Source organism: Nothoprocta perdicaria, unplaced genomic scaffold (genome assembly GCF_003342845.1).
Source record: "Nothoprocta perdicaria isolate Ctin4 unplaced genomic scaffold, notPer1 scaffold_7, whole genome shotgun sequence".
In the NCBI taxonomy this organism is placed as follows: domain Eukaryota; kingdom Metazoa; phylum Chordata; class Aves; order Tinamiformes; family Tinamidae; genus Nothoprocta; species Nothoprocta perdicaria.
In genome coordinates, this window is record NW_020455976.1 from 1,160,290 (window position 1) to 1,180,009 (window position 19,720).

At 42.8% G+C, this 19,720-nt stretch overlaps 1 protein-coding gene across 3 annotated transcripts in view; it reads left to right on the top strand.

Moving 5' to 3' along the window:
• Positions 1 to 19,720, top strand: part of ARMH3 (armadillo-like helical domain containing 3) — a 111,682-nt gene that overhangs the window by 33,709 nt on the left and 58,253 nt on the right. For all 3 annotated transcript variants that reach the window (XM_026050633.1, XM_026050634.1, XM_026050635.1), the window contains exons 20-22: positions 10,687 to 10,769; positions 11,080 to 11,206; positions 13,863 to 13,938. In XM_026050633.1, coding sequence (XP_025906418.1) covers positions 10,687 to 10,769; positions 11,080 to 11,206; positions 13,863 to 13,938 — 286 coding nt within the window. The remainder of the gene's footprint in view (positions 1 to 10,686; positions 10,770 to 11,079; positions 11,207 to 13,862; positions 13,939 to 19,720) is intronic.

Sequence of the window (19,720 nt, forward strand, 5' to 3'; positions counted from 1 at the left end):
AAGTTACAAGATAAAGCTCTGTATATGGCAAGAAGTGCGTATAAGCCGGCTCTAGCTAGAGGTAGTCTGAAAATGTATTTCTGATCATTGGAGGAGTGAGAACCTGGAATGTCTTTAATAGAGCACTGGAGAGTAATAAAGCAACTGTAAGGCGGAATTTGATCAGCTTATGGAAATGATTACCAAGCAAATACTGCTGTGATAAATGGGTAAGACTCACATGCAGAAGATGCCTTCTAGTGTTGATGCCTGTTTAACAGAGCCCTTCAGTCCTCTTGGATGTGGTATGTGGCTCCATCCTGTGAGCTCTAATTTGTACATGTCTGTGTGGCACTGTCCTATTACTGGTGACCAGGCTGGCAATGTGGCTTAGCTCAAAGTCATAAGTGGATGTGACCATGTTTACCTAACCCCTTGCAGTCATTTTTGACTGTTTTGCAGATCTCCTGGGCTGTTACACCAGGTAGCTGTTACTTGCGAGGAAAAAAAAGAAAATATTGAAGGCAAAGTGCTAGCAGACCTGATAGGGTGACCATTTGGCAACATCCAGTTCCCTGTTCTCAGAAACACGTCCTGCTGCCTGACGTACCTGAAAACACCTTGTCCTCGTCCTAAGGGAGAGCTTTGGGTTTGAAGAGTTGAACAAATCGTTTGTGCAGCACTTGGGTGATGGGAAATGCTGTGTATGTTGTTGTCAAGCATGTATAAGCTATGCCAAAAGAGTTTTCGTGAGTCATTTAAGCTTTTTATATAAAAAGACCTAATTTCTTCAACTCCTCCCACCTCAAAATTAGTAATGCTCGAGCAATTTGCTCTGAGCTTAGGGGCTGCAGGTAACTTCTTTGCAGTTGCTATGGTTTGCTTTAAGGGAAAGCCACGTTTAAAGAAGGAGAAAAGCAATTCTAATATAGGCTTATAAAGGCGAGAGTACATCACTTAAAAATCATAAGTATATTTAATAATGGYGAAATAGCTATTTATTAGGGCAATTCAATGCAAAGGAGGATTAAAAAAAAATGAGCCTTGCCATTATACAGCACTGAAAATTAGTTTTCAAATTATGGTAAGGTAAAGGTACAATTTCATATCTTGTAGCCTAGTTAATTTGATAGATACTGAATGCTGTTAAAATAAGGTACTTTAAAAGTGTAGCATCACTGACAAGTCAATTTTTCTGCGTTTTAAAGATTTTTTTTCCCACTTGGATATCAAAGCAGGCATTTACAATGATACTGGACAAAATTGACTCCTCTGCTCTTTTGACAGTTAGAGTTTGTAATATGAGGATAATATTTTTGCAGGCTCTTTGGGTGAATACTGAAGAGGTGAAAGGTTCTCCTGTGCAATATATTAAAACAAATAAACAAGATTTTGTTTTACAAGACAATCTTTACAAAACGCTTCCTCTTATACAGTGCTTATTTAAGATAGCATCATTTATTCTCTTGTACTTTGGTTTGGTAGCTCTGTGGCCAAAATGCTAATTACTACTAGTGTGTTACTTACAGCATGGTTTGCTCTCCAGTTATTGATTAGCTCTCTGATTTATGTTCCTGAACAGATTTCAAAATCAGTTAATGCTGCATCACCCCTGCATCTCTGACCTTGCTGTCACTGTCACGTTTTCCAGCAGCTATCTAGCMACAGAAGCTGGTCTTCTTGCAGCTCCTGGGGAGCCAGAATTAATACACTGTGAACCAGGCAGCCTAATCTGCTGCCGCTGGCAGAGCACGAGGTGCCCTGAGAGTCCAAAAGGCTGTAGAAGCACTTGGACAGCTAGCAAATGACTTGGAGATTTTCAGGCAAGGATATGAAAAGATCTAAAATTTGCCCTTTTGCAGAATTTCTTACGTAGTTTTAAAAAGACTATTGGGACCCAAGATCCAACAACACTCTTCTGAATGCTGATGGAGTATTAAAAGAGTTCAGAGGAAGCAGTAATTTAACAGATGGCCCTCTCCAGCTGATGGTATCGATGAGAATGCTCTGGTAATTTCTGTGCAATTAGGAATTTAAGAATATAGTACCAAAGAAATGCTTTTAGGCTGTGAAGGGTGTTGGAAGCATAAGAGAAGGCCTTCTTCAGCACAGTACCTTCTGAAATAAAGAACAGAGATCATGTGTATAGTGTTTGTGTGTTGAGTATTAAGTGCTTTAATGCATTGGTCAGTACAAAGAAAATCTATCGCTATAGTAAGTGGTTCCACTTTCAAGTGTATCGTTTTTATGAAGAAGAAAACAAATCAGCAGGTGAGATTTGATCTTTCAAATACCTTCCAGCAAAACCACTTTCTGATTTAATTCAGCTGCCTGTGAACTATAAAGAGAACTACGGAACGAGGGCTGGAATCTTAGCACCTTTAACTCGGCGTACTCTGACTAATGAAGATATTATCTAATGCTTGTGTTCTGATTTTTTGTGAGGCTGTTGGTAGTGAGAGGCTGGCCCAGCCTTTCCAAGTTGTACATCAGAATCTACACACGCCTGAGAGCCACTAGGCACGTGCCACATGTCTCAGGCTGCAGACTTGGGGTGCTGCAGTGGTTCAGGAGGGTAAGATGGCACTGGCTTCTCTAGAACACTGCCACCTCCTTGGGGAATGAGGCTGGAAATGGGAAGGACAAGGTTACCTCTGCAGTGCCCAGTGGCARAGCAGCAGAAGATGACAGTTGAGTGGGTGAGTGATGTGGGGAGGGAACTCTTCAGCACTTTCAACCCTCTTGGAGGAGCTGCATCCCACTCCAGTTCCCTTGTGTGAATGTCTCTTGCTGGGGCCTTGCTTTGGCGTGGGAGTGTGTGAGGCTTGCACAGGAGTCGGCTCTAGTTTCTTGCTTAGAGCGTTATCTCTTAGTGTCTTGCCCCTCGGTATTTGCTTTCAGTGTTGCGGTATGTTTGAAAGCGGAAGGTGTGTTCTCAGAATGGTGTATTGCCTGTTTCAGACATGCTCATGATTSCTTTCTTTGCTAGGAAGGTTGTAGACGGCATTTCCCAGATCCTGGGTGAATTTCCGAAGCCGTGGCCAGCTCTGGGCTTGCAGGAGYGGTGCTAGCCACGCTGGCCCCGGGGTGTGTGCGAGTGCAGCAGTTCTGTGGCTCTGCTGGTGGGCTCRACTGGTGGGCTGCTCTACCTGAGCAGCTCCTGAGGGCAGATGGGGCAGTTTCTGCAGAGCTTTATGTGACAGAGCACCTGAGCTTGTGAATTTTTTAAGTTTGTGAAAATGAGCTTGTAAGGAGAATACTATTTCTTCTCCACTGTTGTTTGAGTTTACTAGTATCAATGTGATTAAAAGTGCTACTTGGTGAGCCCTTGAACGTTTTGGTGAATTGGCTCATTTTGCATTTYGCAAAATGGGGAAGCTGAAGTTTTGGAAGGTGTATTTATTTCTAAGTGACACATTAAATCTGTTTTAGAACTGCGATCAACTTCCATTTTACACAATGTCCTTGACTAATCTGTGGTGTCTCACCTCATGTGTCCTTGTAGGTAGGAGATCAGAAAGTTTAATCTCTGTTCCTTATCTCTGAAATTGAAAGAAGAGACACAATAACCAGCTGTTTAGTAGGAGGCCCACAAGGTCCACAGGCACTTGTGCCTGTTGTCATGAGGAGGAAGACATTAACATAAACACAGGAGCAAACCAGAGTCGTGTTTAAAGATATCATGAAGCCCACAGCTGTTTACACAAGCTAAAGGATGCAAATGTTATGTGCTATGGAACAGGTAGTGGGAGTAGGCAACTGCTGGGATAGAGTTTTTCTTTCCTCATAGGAATTCTGGTGCTTGGTTGGATATGTGGTATTATGCTGGCACAAGCTTGGTAATAGTTGCATCCAGAGTGCAACTATTAGTTAGCCCTGTGAGCTGTTTCTGTGAGTTTAAGAATTCAAGGAAATCCAAGCATCAATGAGGTATAAAATTCATGGGCTCGTGAGGCAATAAAGTGAGTCTTGTGTAAAGGTTTATGATGTATGCTGTGGGTCAATATCCATTTATTTAATTTGTAGTTCCTTTAGCCCACAGTGTTGCCAAAAGGAATGATAGCATCTTATAGAACTCTCATTTAAAGGCAAAAAATACACAAAATTCAGAAGGAAAACTACAGGTGTCCATGTAACTCAGTGAATTGTGTGTTATTTACACTAGGGCATAATAATAATTGGCTGTGCGCTGCCATTCTCTACTGGTTGGGCAATTTTGTGTTACTCTTCCCATACTGCCTATTTCAACTGGGACAAAAGCTTTACTGTAAGAACACAAAGATGCTTCAAGTATCCTGATACAGTTCTCCTAAAAAAGATAATGTTAGAAACTTAAAAGGGATTTGCTTTTTTTTTTTTTTTGCAAAAGAATATTCTAAATTCCCCATATGGTGCATGTTAAGGAGGTACCTCTGTTACTTTCATAGTTCTCAGCATACCATTATCTAATTCTAATGTGCTCCATACTGTACTAATAATTTTAATAYTGATAGTAGAGAGTTTGGTCCTAGTTGCCAATTGGGAAGAGTTAATATCAGATTTGTGGTCCCTTGGTTAGCTGAAGAAGGGAAAAATTTCATTAATGGAACTTTGCTCTAATGGAGTTCAGTCTCTTAACTGGACAAAATTAAATAATTTTGTGGTCAGCCTGGCAGTTCTCATCTGGACGTGTTGCTCAATCCTTTGAGTTACTCCCTAATAATACCAGTTAAAGCTGAAGACATTGAAAGTGAATGCTAAGTGCCTTTTAGATCGTGGAGACCCAGTGGAGCCACTGTGATAATCTCTGCTGTGAGCAGCCCCTTTGATAGCTGGAGGTGCGTTACAGCTGGAGCTGTTCAGTCGTTCCTTGATCTGCACAGGGGGCTCGAAGCTTTCAGAATGCGGTGATTTATCCCCAGCTGCTTTTTGTTTCCAAGGCTGACACTTGCAGTTCTCTTGCCGCGCTCGCTTTCCATGTCATTGCACGGGGTTCCTGTGCCTTCTCTCATGCTTTTCCAAATTGGCTGCTCTGGTTTCTAAGACCCTGTGGAAGAATGTGCAACCTTAACTCCCAAGGCTACCATTTAAGTAACAGTGAGCCTATGCTGTCGAGCAGAGCAGAGCAGCTGACTGCTTCCCTTTCCTCTTAAGAGGAATGAAGCTTGTGGCTGTGTGGGGGGCTTTTTTTTAAAAAAAAAAAAAAAAAAAAGTGTGTGTGTGTGTATATATTTATATAAATATATATGTATGTATAATTCATCTAAGCTTTCACCACAAGTGGAAAACCTGGCTTCTCTTTTGCTTCTTGCCGGAATGCTATCAAGAAGCCTTGCTCTGGCATGGGCTATTGGCATTTCCATCCACCTTGCAATTGTAGTTAATGCTGTCAACTCACTGTCATTGAGCTACTCGGGTGTAGGGAGTCCTACCAGTGCTCAGAAGTGGCGATCAGCTGCCTGGGCCATGCACGCTTCCCAAGCCAGCTCTCTGGCCCTTCCAGGACAAGGAAAGGTAGGAACAGGGCTGCTTGTTACGGGGCTGCTTTGCAGCCTTCAGGAAGCTGCGCGCAATGATGGACCGCTCTGTTGCTGAAGCCAGCTCAACTATTGATGCTTTCAGTAGTGTTGCACACAGAGCAGTGCTGACTCTCTGTTACACTGGAGAACAGGAAGACGCAAGTGCTGCATCCTAAGGAATTTACCTAAGTTTCTGCTCAGCTGCACTGAGTGCAGGTTGGTGCACTAATCCCTGCCAGCTCTTGCCATTAGCATGCTGCTTGGCATCCTCCCTCTTGAGGGTTTGTGTTTGCGAGCAGGCTGGCTCRGGAGGTCCAGAATGACTGCTGTGCTGCTGAGGAACCCAAGGGTAGAGGAGTTCCCTGCAGCAAGGAGGTTTTGCCCAGCTGCCCTGCAGTGCTGTGTGGGTGGGAATCGTCCTAAGGAACCCCTGAGAAAGCAGGACAAGGCCTTGGATATAGATAGTGCTGGAGGCTGTTAGCAGTATGGTACCTTTTGAAGGGAATCAGGAAATTAGTGCTCCTCCCAGAGTGCCTCCAGACCTCAAGAGATCTGACTAGAAGATTAAAGGATATTAGTAGCACGCAGGATTCCTTTTAATTGACATTGCAACTTCTGGGGAGCCCTAAGCTTTTTTTTTTCCCCACTTGCTCCTCTGAGAACCATTATATGCTCCATTAGAAGATTTCTGACCTGTGAACACAGCAGAAGTGATAAAGACCTCCAGACTGTGCTCATCCCATGCAGGATGTCAGCAATGTGTGCCTCTGGACTGTTCTTTTCTGCTCTGTTGTACAGCAGCACATTGGAGCCTTTAGTGCTCTTGGCAAAGTCTGGGCTACGCTGCGACTTGCCGAAGGGACTGAACTATTCCTTCCTCTTTTCTATTTTCTGCCCCCCTGCCCCTTGTGCATCAATGATCCAAACGATGAACAGGGAATCAATAAAGAGAACGGAAACTTGGTGTGAATCCTAAACGTGCTGAGGCCAAGTTTACTACTTCTAAAAACAAGGCTTACAGGGAGGGTAGATCTGCCTTGTGCGGAAGCGGGGAAGTATAAACCTGCTATGGGAGAAGGAAGAGGGGAGGGAGGAGATGTAGGGCATCAGTCCAGAAATAGGAATTGCTTCCTTCTCAGTGCCAGTGAGGAGGAACAGCTGGCTGCTCACAGCCTCCTGAAAGGATTGGCCTGCAGTAGGGTGGCAAATGTCCGAGCAGGAGTATTTCTGCTCCTTAGTAGAAAGGCTGGCTACAAGGCTGATAAGGGAAAGTGTCAGTCCTCAAAAGCAGCTGTATAGTGCTGGAACTAAGAACTTCTTCAAATACAGTCATTGTGGTTAAAAAAAAAAAAAAATATATATATATATATATATATATATTTTGACTGTAGTAATCCTTGGGAGAAAAAATTGCCTGAAAACTGATCCAGACACTTCATTCCACTTTCCAATACAGCCAGTCATATGGCTTCATGCTCTTTTAAGTGTCCACTCCACAAGCTTTAGAGGTTTTGTGTGTGTGTGTGTGGCTGTAACTGTAAGCTTTCAAAGATGCCTTCTCTACTTGTTGTTTTGGGAAGCATAGCAGGTTTGCTCAGCTCAGGACACAAAATGAAGAGCTTGCATGCAAATACTGATTGCTGCTGGTTTAGTTACACCCTCTTGCTTTTGTTGCTAGAGAACTCTAGTGACGCTACTGTGCTGTGAAATTATGGGTGTTTTGAGATTGTGTGGTGGGTGTATTGTATTCTGGTAAGCAAYGGGGAAGACTGGTATCTTTAGGGCAGAAAGATGCCAGAGTATTCTAAAAGTGGTGCCATTTTCCAGTTTGTCTTGAAATAAATCTCTTGTCCACACTGTGCATCATTTAAGTCCTGAAGGACAAACATGAATAACAGGGCAGAACCCAAGCAGGGATCACAGTTTTGTCTGTCTGTGCAGCTCAGAAATTGAGCCGTGGCTCTGCTGGGAGCAGAAATGGGTAAATTTCCTGACTAGCATGGGAAAGGGTAGCCTGCACATGGGATATGAGAGAAGAACAATTTATTGCAGCGGGGAGAGAGAGAGWCGCATCTGGTTTGGTTTCAGATTGCCCGGGAGTAGTAATATTGTCCCGTTGGTGCTCAGGAATGGATGGTGTTCAGCCAGTTGAACGTTTGCTCTGAGATTTTCTTGTCTGTGCAGTGGCACTGAAGAGCAGYGGGTGTCAGAAGCTGGATTTAAAAATTGTTAATCCTGAGAAGTCTCAGCCCTTGCTCACTTCCATACAGTGCCTGCCATTGCAAGCAGGCTTGTGAGGTGCACGTGGTCCTGGTTTTAAGGACCCAAACTCTGCAGTGTTCCTGCTCCTTTCTTTACATCTCTTGTACGGATAGACTGATGCAAAAGCTGTGGTGCAAGAAAAGCTTGCTGGCTCTCTGCACACWGATGGAGCACTGCCCATAAGTGTAGGGTCACTGCAGCTGTCTTAAAAATGCAGGGTTCCCAGGTGACAGGTGAATTTATCCGTGCAGTGCCCACACTGGCTGCAAATTTGGCAGTTTGTTCTTCCCATTAGGCCTGAGCCCAAACCAGAGCTCCTCTTCCTTGTTCCCTGCCTCCCTAGATCCTGGGGAGCAGCAGCACAGATTGACTGCGGGTGGGCTGTTATGTAGTGCGGTTTGGGTACAAAAACTGGTTTCAAGCATCAGTAATGTTGGGTTTTGGTTTTTTTTTTTTTCCTAACAAATAGGAGAATTAAACATGAGCAAATTCATTACTGCTGCTGGAACAGACACAGGAGCTGCTGTTGGGGTGGACCGGAGGATTGGTTAGGTTTTTCCAAGTGTTGCCATCAAAATGGAGTGGTGCATGTGCTTTAGGGAGGTGTCTGAGAAAYAGTTGTAGGCAGTTGTAGGATATTTGCCCTGTCAGCAAATGAATAATACAAGTTTACATTCTGTTTTTAAAAACCTCTCTCCGCTATGAGCTTTCTTGTTCACTGTATCTGGATGTTCAAGGACTTCTTTTCAGGCCATGCTGCTGTCCCCTGCCAAAGGCCTTTCCAGCTCAGAAATGAGAGGTGGTGGTAGGAAAATTCCAGGCTTCCCTCTGCTTCCAGAAAGGCCAGCTKCTAACAATGGAACAGCAAAACTTGGTCAGAAGATGTGACTATATGGCCTGTTCTGGCTGGGCAGGAGGTAAAACATGCTCATAACTATTAAAAAGAAAAATGGCCAATAAGCAGCTGTGACAGGGACGCGGGCAGCGGCCCTCGATGCAAAGCAGTGACTGCGGGAGGCCGTGGCTTTTGCTGTGGAGACTTGGTTACCTTGGAAACCTGGGCTGAGCTGGAGCTCTGCTCCAGCGGAGAGCCCATCTGTACCTGCTACTCCTTTGTTTGGAAAGGGCTGTTTTGCAGAGAAATGTCTTGACAGGAGTATTTGCGGTGTTGGATTAGCCCGGCCTCTGCTTGTGGTCCCAAGTGTTAGTGTCCGATGATGAGGTGGTGGCAACAGCCTCAGGACTTTTGCAGTTGGGCTGAGAACAGATCAGTATTTCTGCTTAGTGAAGGGGCTGCGGAGGGGCTGTTAACCCTGGAGCATCTTGTAAGGGGAAATGGCCTGCGAGTCTGGAGTCTGCAGGAAACTTTGTTCTGGTTTGCGGTTCAGCTCCAAGCCTCCAGTTTGTAGGGAAAACTAAAGCAGCATCTCCCTCGATAGTGACTAAACAGCCTCACTTGGCCTGTGAGCTTCCTGTTTGGGGGACATAAGTAAAATTTTGATACTGGAGAACTTCTAGCATTGGAAGGCAGTGATTTCGGGACTGTATTCAGGTTCTCTAATCTGTTTAATTCTAGTCTTTGCCAATCTCTTGACATCTGTCTCTTTGCTATAGGTTTTATTATTTTACTTTTTGTGAATACTCTGGGATTTTGGGGTTGGGGAGACCATAATTTTCTGCCTATTGTGTTTCTGTTCCCTGTGCTCTACCCACTCTGCAGCCTTCTCCCCAACTTCAGTTCCTTTTCTCACARGTTACTGTGTAGTGTGTAACAGCTGCATCAGTAGTGAAAACATTTGGAGTAGACTGCAATCCAGTATCCTTATACTGCTTAGCAAATTGAGCTTGTATTTAAGTTTTTAAAATCTGTGGTTATCTTTTTCCCTTCTCAAATGACATGTCYCCAATCTGCTCTTTGGCAGTGGGCAATAGCTGTTAATGTGGCTTTGATTCAGGGCTGCAGGACTGTTSTCTCCTATTTTGATGTTCGTTCTTGACTACCGGGGACTGGGAGGAGCGACGTGTTTCATGCAGGTGCTGCCACGAGCTGGGGCAGGGGGGAGAGAGCAGATTTCACAAAGTGAAGTTGTGCCYGTAAGAATTAAAAGCCTGCCTGGCATTACCTCTTAGATGTTGTTACCAATTAGTAGGTAATTAAGCACCTTTTAAAAATGCCTTTATAGCTTTCCAGCTTGACTTTGCAGGCTGCCTAATACAAAAGTCTTAAGTCATTAAACCCATTGGTTGCAGAGCAGAGAGTACATTAAGAATTTCTTTTAGGCAGGCRTCACACAGAAGAAAATAGCTTTCTCTTTGAAATTTCTGCAAGCAGCAACACTAAGAAATTTCCATCTTCCAAGTGTACAGAACACAATTGTTTGTAAAATTTGTGTGATTAAAGCTCTTTTAGCCAACCCTTTTGTTAATTGCCATGATCACTGTCCCRTGAGCCTTTGTTTTGCTTTAAGACAAGCCTGAACCAGATCTGTTGTCTTTGCTGCACAGCCCTGGATAACTGACACAATAAAGCGGCGTAGCGCTCTGCGTGCCAACGCAGCGGCACCCAGATAGCGGAGCTGCAGCAAAGCAGTGCCAGCTTCTGTTGTGTCTTGTCTCAGCCTCCTGTATCAGCAGGAGTGACAGTTTGGGGCTGACTCCGTGTGCATCGTGCTGGTGATGTATTAAGCAGAAAAGAGATGGGGGGTTTCCAGCTCACACTTGAGGAGGTGGGAGGTAGTAAAATCCCTGGTGAACTCACTAAGTTGACAAGTAGTTCACCTGGACCCTGAACAATTTTGGGAGGTCAGTGAGGGAAAATAAACCTGGAATGTGAAAATAACTGTCACTTGCTAAGTCATCTAACTGTCGTTTGCTAAGTGATTTTTTGAGAATGGCTTTGCTTTTGATTTTAATATGCATATGTACATGAATTTTTTTCATCTCTTAGCTTTGATCAACTTGTTGAAATTCCTCATGTCTAATGAGACTGTTTTGCTGGCCAAACACAACATCTTTATCCTGGCTCTTATGGTGAGTATGGGGAAAGCAAACCCTCTACTTTAAGCAACTTAATTCATCTTAATTGAACTTTAGGAAACTTTAGAACCCTATGTACAAAAAATACAAGAAACTTCKTTTTCCAGGCCCCAGTTATGGCAGTATTGAAGCTTCTTGTCTCTTTTGCACTGATGAAATAGTAGATGAAGCAATGAAATAATATTATACATAATATAACCAAAAGTTTGTTTCTTTGAAGGTTCTGCGCATAGTTTATATTGTTTCTGTCAATTAGGCTTTGTATAATAGATCTGTTGTAACTTGGTTTCACTTCTGTGTGTAGGTCGTGAACCTCTTCAACATGTTCATCACTTATGGAGACACCTTCCTCCCCACTCCCAGCAGCTATGATGAGCTGTATTATGAAATCATTCGGATGCATCAGAATTTTGACAACCTTTATTCCATGGGTGAGTGTTTCCTGGGTGGTCAGGACTGCTGTAGACAGATGGCTTGAGTGTGTGTGCAAGTTCTGTTCCTGTGTCTGGTCCTTTCTTGGTGTCTGCTAATGGGCGTAGTGAATGGACATGTTTTATTTCAGTATATTAGATAACTTGAGAATTGAGGTAGAGATAAGCTTGTTAAAGGGATACATTTTGTTCAGTCTGAAACCAGACTTTTTATCAGAGACGTGTTACCTCTATAGCAGCCGCTGACAGTGACTGGAAATACAGATTTATTGCTGCAACTAGTTATGTGGGAGTTCATGTTTCCTGTATCTTCGTGTAGTTCAGTCAACTTGTAGTTTGCATCTGTCACATTTGGCAGCCTCAAATGAGAGGGCAAGCACAAGCTACACAACCAGTCGGCACTGGAAAGCTGCATCAAGAGCAAGAATTTGGAAAAGAATTTGAGAAATTTACAACCAGAAGCTGGCTGTGCTAGACAAATCACACTTAGTGCGCTTATTGCTAAAACAAACCAAGAGAACAGCCCCCACAAACCTGCTTGCAATGACGAGCAAATCACTGGACTGAAGAATGTGCCTGCTGGCAAAACATGAAGAGACTGCCATCCTTCAAAGGAAGGAATGTGCTGGAATGCCACCAAGAGAAACCCAGCAGGAGGAAGAGGAACAAAGAAGCAATGAATGCAGGGAGGCCCAATCAGGCAGGGTACACCGGGAGCCTGCTGCCGAGGGTGGCTGCAGCAGGGCTGGTGTAATGCCTGCTTGGAGCTGTGAAGAAAATAATATATCTGTGTTCTTTGTTTGCTTTGTTCCAGAAGGACCTTTCCTCCCCAGCCCCCCTGCTTTCTTCTCAGCTTGATCACCCCCCCAAACAACAGGAGGGATATGAGCAGTAAAGGGATTTAAAGGGTGAGGGGAAGGCAGTTGGCCACAGACCTCTGCTGGCATGGTGAAGAATTATCTTTACCAAAATAGAGAGAGCCAAATACTCCCACTGGTAACAAGCAAAAAATGGACAGTTCTCTAGTACAAATTTTCTGCAATTTTCAGGTTTTGTGCACAGGATCAGTAGGCTTATTTTGTCTGCAGAGCAGATGAGATTTTTTGCTAACCCACTCCCTGCTCCCAAGAATTGCAGCTAGTGAGATGAGGTGCTTTTACTAGTCTGCAATTTTTCAATCCTCTCCCTTRTGAAAGCTGAAGGAAACTGTGATGGAAGAATAACACACTCAAATACTCAGCTGGGCTGCAGCAGGCACATTTGACTGGTTGAAACAATTCATTTATCACATGAATTCATTTTCCACCCTGCTACATAGAGCAAACCCTTTGAATTAACAGTGTAGATGACTGAATGGAAACCCTCTCTGAATTCATTACATGAGGTAGTAAAGTATGATACCTACCCGCTGACAAAAAAAAAAAAGTTAATCAGAGCTGACTATTTCCCCCCTCTGCAAATGCCAAATAATGGGAACACTAGAAAATGAGAAGGAGCCACTATCTTGATGTCAGCTGTTCAAGTTGTCCCAGTAGTTTCCTTGGCTTTGTCAGAGCATATCCCTTAAGCTGCAGTCACTCTTCTATCTTTGTCCTCAGACATTTGTTYGCACAAAAAGCAAGGTTACCTTACCTGTTAGTTTTACTGTTGGTGGATGTGGAGCTCTCTGCTATGGGGGGAGGGAGTTAKGAAATTTTTCTGGTCCTGAATCTGAGCTTGTGCAGATCTGCAGAACTGAAAGCTTCTTTTGTGTAATAATAGGTCTGAGTTTTCAGCCACAGTGCCTACAGGTTCATTTGTAGCGTCAGTGTTTCTAGATGATCCTAAATTAGGATGAATTTCTTTTCCTTCTTGTATAAGTGTAAGGCAAACCTTTCTTCTAAGATTTAACCCCAGAAACCCCTGGATATACTGAGTCATAAAAGCTTCCCTTCTGTACAGGCAATGTGGAAGAAAACCCAATTATTTGCTCTGGACTCTGTTACCCTTTGATAGCTAGGAGAAGCTACAAAAGTTCCTGGCACTCTGGAAACATTACAGATTCTGACCTAAATAAATATTCTGGGGATTCAGGCAGCTAAGATTTAGGTTCACTAGAAATTATTCCTATTGCAGAATGTTTTCAGAGCCGTTCCCCAGTCTGTCAGAGACCATCTGTGCAGGACTGACATCCTGGATGCTAAATGGAGCATTTTTCTCTAAACTGGTGTGTACTTTTTCTGCAATTCCRGATAGAAGGTAGAGAGTCAATCACTATTGGACTAGGTGTAAATCATGAGCTGTAGTCTAGCTCAGGTGGAACCTTGTGTGAGTAGGAGCTGGAAGAGAGAAATAAYGTGTAGAAGAGCAGATGGTACAGACTGGGTCTCTGGTCCTATTTCTGAGGGAAAGCAACGTTAGCAAAGGATGCTGAAATTAAGAGCAGCTGGATTTCTTTTGATCCCTTTCTTTTTTTATCCCCCCTGCTTCCCTTCGCCCATTCATTTTTGTCCTGGATACTTTTTCCATGTTCTTTCATGTCCAAGACTGCCGTGAGTTTTTTGTTTTTCTCATGTGTCTGCCATCTCAACAAGGTATTTTTGACGTTTTGAATTAAAAAAAAAATGTTACTTTGCTCATTCAATGCTAGCACCACTTACTGTCTTTTTTCTTTCAGTTCTAAGGCTTTCTACCAATGCTGGTCAGTGGAAGGAGCCTGCAAGCAAGGTGACCCATGCATTAGTCAATATTAGGTAAGAAATAGAAGCTAATAACCAGTTTGGAGATCTTGTTCAGTGTGACTGCATCCTATCATGGCACTTGCACATTTGTTGTATTGAGTTTGATTTTGAAATTGTTTGCTTTTGTTAGTTGAAATTGCTGCTCTAAACAAGGCCAACGGAAGATAAAGATGGGGTTGCTGGGCTGGGATTGTCCTTTTTCTAGTAATTCCTAGTTCTGCTGTAGACTGAGTGCTTTCAAAGCATGACATAAGCTGTAATGAATTAATCCTCACAGCATCCCTGAGGAAAGTTGTGCTGTCGGGAACAATGCTGTGCTGGCAGGGCAATTGTTGGCCTAATGGATTTCTTTTTCTGTTGTGTGATTCTATTGCAATTCTGTGAAGCTACGAAGGGGACTATAAGCCAGCAATAATAAGCGTATTCCAGGCCACTGTTAACAGTGCAAATTTTTAATGCGTGTTTAAAACTGATTATTTAAAGAGTTCAATATTCTTTTAAACCTCTTTTGCCTGTTCAAGGGCAGAAGCTCTGCTCTGCTTATGAGGCTGGAGATTTTTGTTTCTTTCTTGATATTAGAACTGATGAGGATGGAGTACTGGGATCATGTATCTTAATCAACTTGATAGGAAAATGGAAGAAACCTGGGAGAGAGAATTTACTATTTGGCTCTGACTTGTAAGCAAACCATAAAAGATGTGAGTATTTATACCGGTCGAGGCCGTCCAGTGCTCGCCCAGTCACTTCACAGGTGCTCTTTCAGAGAGGAACGATGTCTTTCGATGAAGCAGCAGGTAACTTACTACTGTGTACAYGGCTCGAGCTTGTCGTTTTCCTCCCTGTGAAAGACATTGTGCAGGGTAAATTCTCTGAGGGCATCTTTCGAGTCAATATGCGTTTTATGTGTCTATAAACCACCGTAAAGGTTCCCTTAATAGGTCTGTAGGCTTTATAACCTCATGCCTGGCTTCAGAGATTTATTTTGTTCCTATCCTTATTTTTATTTTTCGCAAACAGACGTAAATGAATGCTCGTGGGCAGATAATGCTSCCTGTGTGAAGCAGCAGAACAGGTAGCTGTTGGCAAAGTAGCGTCATTTAAAGTGACACAAAGTGTCTGCCCTGGGAATTATTTGTATACCAGGGAGAGAAGTCTGTACTGGCTAGAGATACAGCTGATCACCAAGGGGTCCCCTCTGGGTTTTTGCTTTCCCTTATTGGCTGTTGACTTAATAGCTATTTTTATGAAGATCACTATGCAACTAAGACAAGATAAGATAAACAAGCAGCACCAGGGACAGGCTGTATCAGACGTGTTCAGTGTGCACTGCTATCTGGAACCTGTGAAAACTCTGCATCTTCTAGGCTTTTGATAGTCTAGAGTAACAAATTTTTTTCCCCTCTCAACTGCTCATGAATGTTGGGCTTTCATCTAGTTGTTCATTAGGCTTAGCTTAATTTTCATTAATGACTGCTTTTCACTCAGTGAAATTAGATAAGGTGTACATTAGAGATGATTCAAAGATTCAAGGCCTGGAGAGAGATTAGACTTAGTCTTTTTGACTTACCCTTTCTAAAGGGTTTCTAAAGAGGAGAGGGGATATTTCATCTCCTTGTTTGTTTTCTTATTGTGATGAAAATATTACATTTGAAGGGTCCTTCAGTCCAGTAGATTTCAGAGCAGCCAGTTGGAAGATGGCCAAATTCAAAGGTACTTCTGCTAATGCAGCTGATTGAAGCTTCACACGATGTAGTGCTGATTAGGACTAGAGGCTTTTTTGGGGGGAGGGTGGAAGGAGAGCATGCCTTAGATGAAAATATTTGTCCTATCTTTAAAATATTTCTATGAATAATGGGGAAATGTGATGAAGTCGGGATCTGTGAAAATAGAATTGTCTTTTCTGGCCTTAAGACGTTGAGTTTAGACATGTGAAAGTTTCAGATCATGCAGCAGAAAATGAGCAGGGTTTATTCCTGCAGGAATGCTTGCAGGTTAGGGAAGACCCTTTGGTCAGGGGCTGTTGGCTGTTCTCCTTCTGTTGCAGTGAGTGTAGGAAGAGCTGATGCAAAGGCTTCCTTGTGGGCTTAGGCCAGGAACGTAAACTGGAGCTGAGCACACACGTTTGTTGCTCTCCGGTGTGTTGTGGCACCTGCATGATTCTGTGCAAACCCAAGTTCCTTAAGAGAAATGGGGAAAAGATGCTTAAGAAAACAATACATCTTTTAGGACTGTCCTGTTGGTAGCTTCATTAAAGAAACAAACTATGTTAAGGCATCACCATATTATCACAAGACATATTTGCTATATGAGCCTGTCGTAGCTCCCACTGCCTCAGTGGCCTTTTGATTGTAATTTCCCCATATAGGCTTGTCTTGGCATACTCTTCTTATCTGGGTGTCTTTGCCAAGAGGAGTGTGAGCTTACAGAAATCATCTTACATTGGATGTTTCCCTCAACTTCATCATTCCTGAATATTTTTATGAGCAAGGATTGCCTCTTTTTTGCTGTGTCGGTGTCAGTCACACTTTTGTTTATATCTCCGTCTCATAACAGTTATCAAAAATTAAAATTTGTCTTTTCCTTATCCTAGAGCAGTCAGTGGCAGCTATAACAAATGTAGGTCACACATGTCTGTGTGCATGTGGTGGGGTTTTACAAGCTTCTTAAATCCTGAAGTACATTAATTTCAGCCAGGAGGCAAGAGGTCTGCAGCTTCTCCAGGGCACATTGCCTCTGTGTTAAAGGAGTATCAGGTGAGGAGACTCATACAGTGGAGACCTGTTTGGACCCTGCAGTGCTGGTTTTGAGAGGTCATCTAATTTATTGCTCTATACAGAGGGAGAATGAGGAGGAATACCTAAAGGATCAGTGACACATGCTTGTCTAACCTCAGCTAAAGGGAGGTTCTACTGGTATGCAGATATAGAGGACACAGTAAGATATATCTTGTAGCTGTTGTCTTTATTATGCCACTCTTTCCTAACATGCCTGCTCATGTTTTGTTGTTGTTGCTGTAGTTTATCTGACTTTTCTAATTCTTACCTAAGTGAGAAGAGCAGAAATCAGGAATTGCTTTCCATTTCCAAGGTTCTTTCCTTTACAAAAAATGCTTAAGTACTGAGACRTGTTTGTGGCCCTACCTGCCATTTACACCTCCCCTTAAAGACAATTAAAATGGAAATTTGAAGAAGGCTGAAATCTTTCACACCTTGCTGGAATTTGCGATTCCCTACTAGTGTCCTACCTGTAACAGGGATGATGACTCCTCTCCATGGATTTGTCTGTGCACAATGTGCAAATGATCAAGGTACGATGGACAGCCAGATGTGATTGCAGCACTGGTTGGTTGATCTAGGCCCCAGCAGTTAGTGGCTTGAAAATTCACCTTTTCTCACTTCTAAGAAAATAAGCAACTTTGGAGAAGAGTAATTTTTTGAACCTAATGAACCTCTTTAAGATAACATTGTGCAGGTTTGCATTTAATGAGAATTTTATTAATGCAGAGTTCAAAGGGGCGTCTTCTGATTGCTTACTCAGAGAGGAAGGTGGCAGCTGAATCATTGTATTCTTTTAATAGACTTTTTCCTGACCAGTGATTCTTTTTTTTCAAGGTGAATAAATAGATTAACCCAATGATTAATAAACTAAATTTCTCCCTTATCTGAAATTCAGTCACATCATCGTTTTTGGAGGTATTTTATGTTTTGCATTGCAACACTTTTACCAACCAGCGAGTTGAGTTTGTAGTGTGGCAGTAGGTAATGGGTTTTTCTGGTGTGTTTTAGGTGTTTTTGCATCGTTGTAGCACACGCTGCAGGGCTCACGTGGGTGCTTTCATTCACTCTTCCATCTTGCAGCTTCTTCTGTTCTGCAGGAGCCKCTCTGTGCAATATCCCTCCTTGTGCAGGAGGCTCTGCTTTGGGGGGTCCTAAAGCAGAGACTGGCATTTGGGAGGAACACTTAACACATGGGTGTATATTAAGATGTATATTAAATTATTCTGCTTGCTGCCAGCCTAGGCAGGAGGCTCTGAAGGAGCATTTATGGGTTTGCTTAAGTGCAAGAAGGCCGAATTGGACAGTGTTCATTTGTAGGATACATGGCATCATTGCTCTGAAGCTATAGCACATGTTAAATTCCTGACATGCCGTAGAACTATATTTAATGAAAGTCTGATGAAGGAGGAGGCTTCATTCAGAGATTTTTTTTCTAAGAAAGTGAGCAGCTGCAGGCAGCCCACATAGTACCTTCTGCACAAATTTGCTTTATTTGGCATCTCTCCTTGGAGAGAGAGGAGCTAAATGCTGCTGACCTAGCCCTTTTATAATGGATGGCTGTAGGCTTTGCTTGGGATGCATAAAAGGTGGCCTGCTTTATAGATACATGCTTCCATATAGACTGGATGTCTGTAGAATACACTCAGAGTGGTTAAAAATATATCCTCCTTATGCGAGTAAGAAAATGGAAAAGCAGGGGTAAGCCAGTTTGTGGAAGAAGGCAGTCAAGGAAATATTTGTGCATATATCTGTATACACAGATATGCAGGTATGTGGACATAAATTCATGTGTGTTTTATATATATGTTTGTGTACATGTGTATGCCTATAGCACACATGCAAGCATACAGGAGCTTGGTTTTGAAAATGGGCTAATCTATTGAAAAAAAAACAGTGCAACGTCCTTATGGGATAAGCCCCAACTGTGGCTTAAGGATGCTCAGTTGTTCCTCCTTTATGTCGCAGCTGTCAGTGACCCTGTTGTGCAGTGGCAGTCTTATAGAAGCCAGGGTTCACAGGTGGTGCAGAATTGCTGGGCTCGGGCTCCTCGTTGCTGACCGGCAGAGGGTGCTCACATTTAATCCTGACTTGGTTTGCTATTGATCCTTAAACCCGACTGTGAAAGCTGCTAGTGGTAAAAATAACAGCTCCATTAAACCGCTCGCTGAGGTATGTTTAATGGTAATGACCTCTGACATGCTGTCACTGCTAATCAGCCTGACTGAACGCGGGGCGCAGCCTGGTACAAGACACTCAACAAATTAAAATGCACTTATGACTTTTTCTTTGGATTTTGTTGCRTTTCTTTTTACTTGTAACTTAAAATCCTAAGCCAGTTTTGGCAAGATGGAAGATTGAGTGCTTACTAAAATAATGCCATGTAAGAAAACATTAATGCTTTATTCATTCAGATTATCTGCAGAATTAGTTCACCTCACTCTTCAGTTGGTAGCCTGAAAGAAATGGTGAATTTTAACTCTGTGAAAGATAAGGATCCTGGTTTGGTTCTGGGTCTTTTCTAGTGCCTGTTGAAGGAGCAGAGTTAACAGACCACGCTTATCATTTCCTGTGATTTTTACAGTGTTTATTTTTTTTTTTTTGGTTACATAGGGACCTTGGCATGACAAAACAATCCATTAAATACCACTCGTGGAGCTTGGTTACTCAGAGTGCTGCTGCTGTTGCTGCTTGTTTCTCTTTTGACCTTGCAGTGTTTTGGTAGGGAAACTTTGGAGCTSCCAGCAGGAACAAATTTTTGACAAGAACAGGTTCTGGCACTAGCCGGCGTCTCAACTAAGGAAGCAGGTGGATTCAGTGGGGAGGATCTCACTTACAGTTGTGACCCACAACAACTTAGAAAAGGAATCTCAAGGTGGATTGTTTCACCTTTTGATGAGACCATATCTATGCTGGGAGTATTTTTTTTTAATATTTCTTTCTCTACTTGTGTAACTTAACATTTATTTTCTTTTAGATTATCTGATTTCTTTATGAAACAGCATTTTTAGCTTTCAATT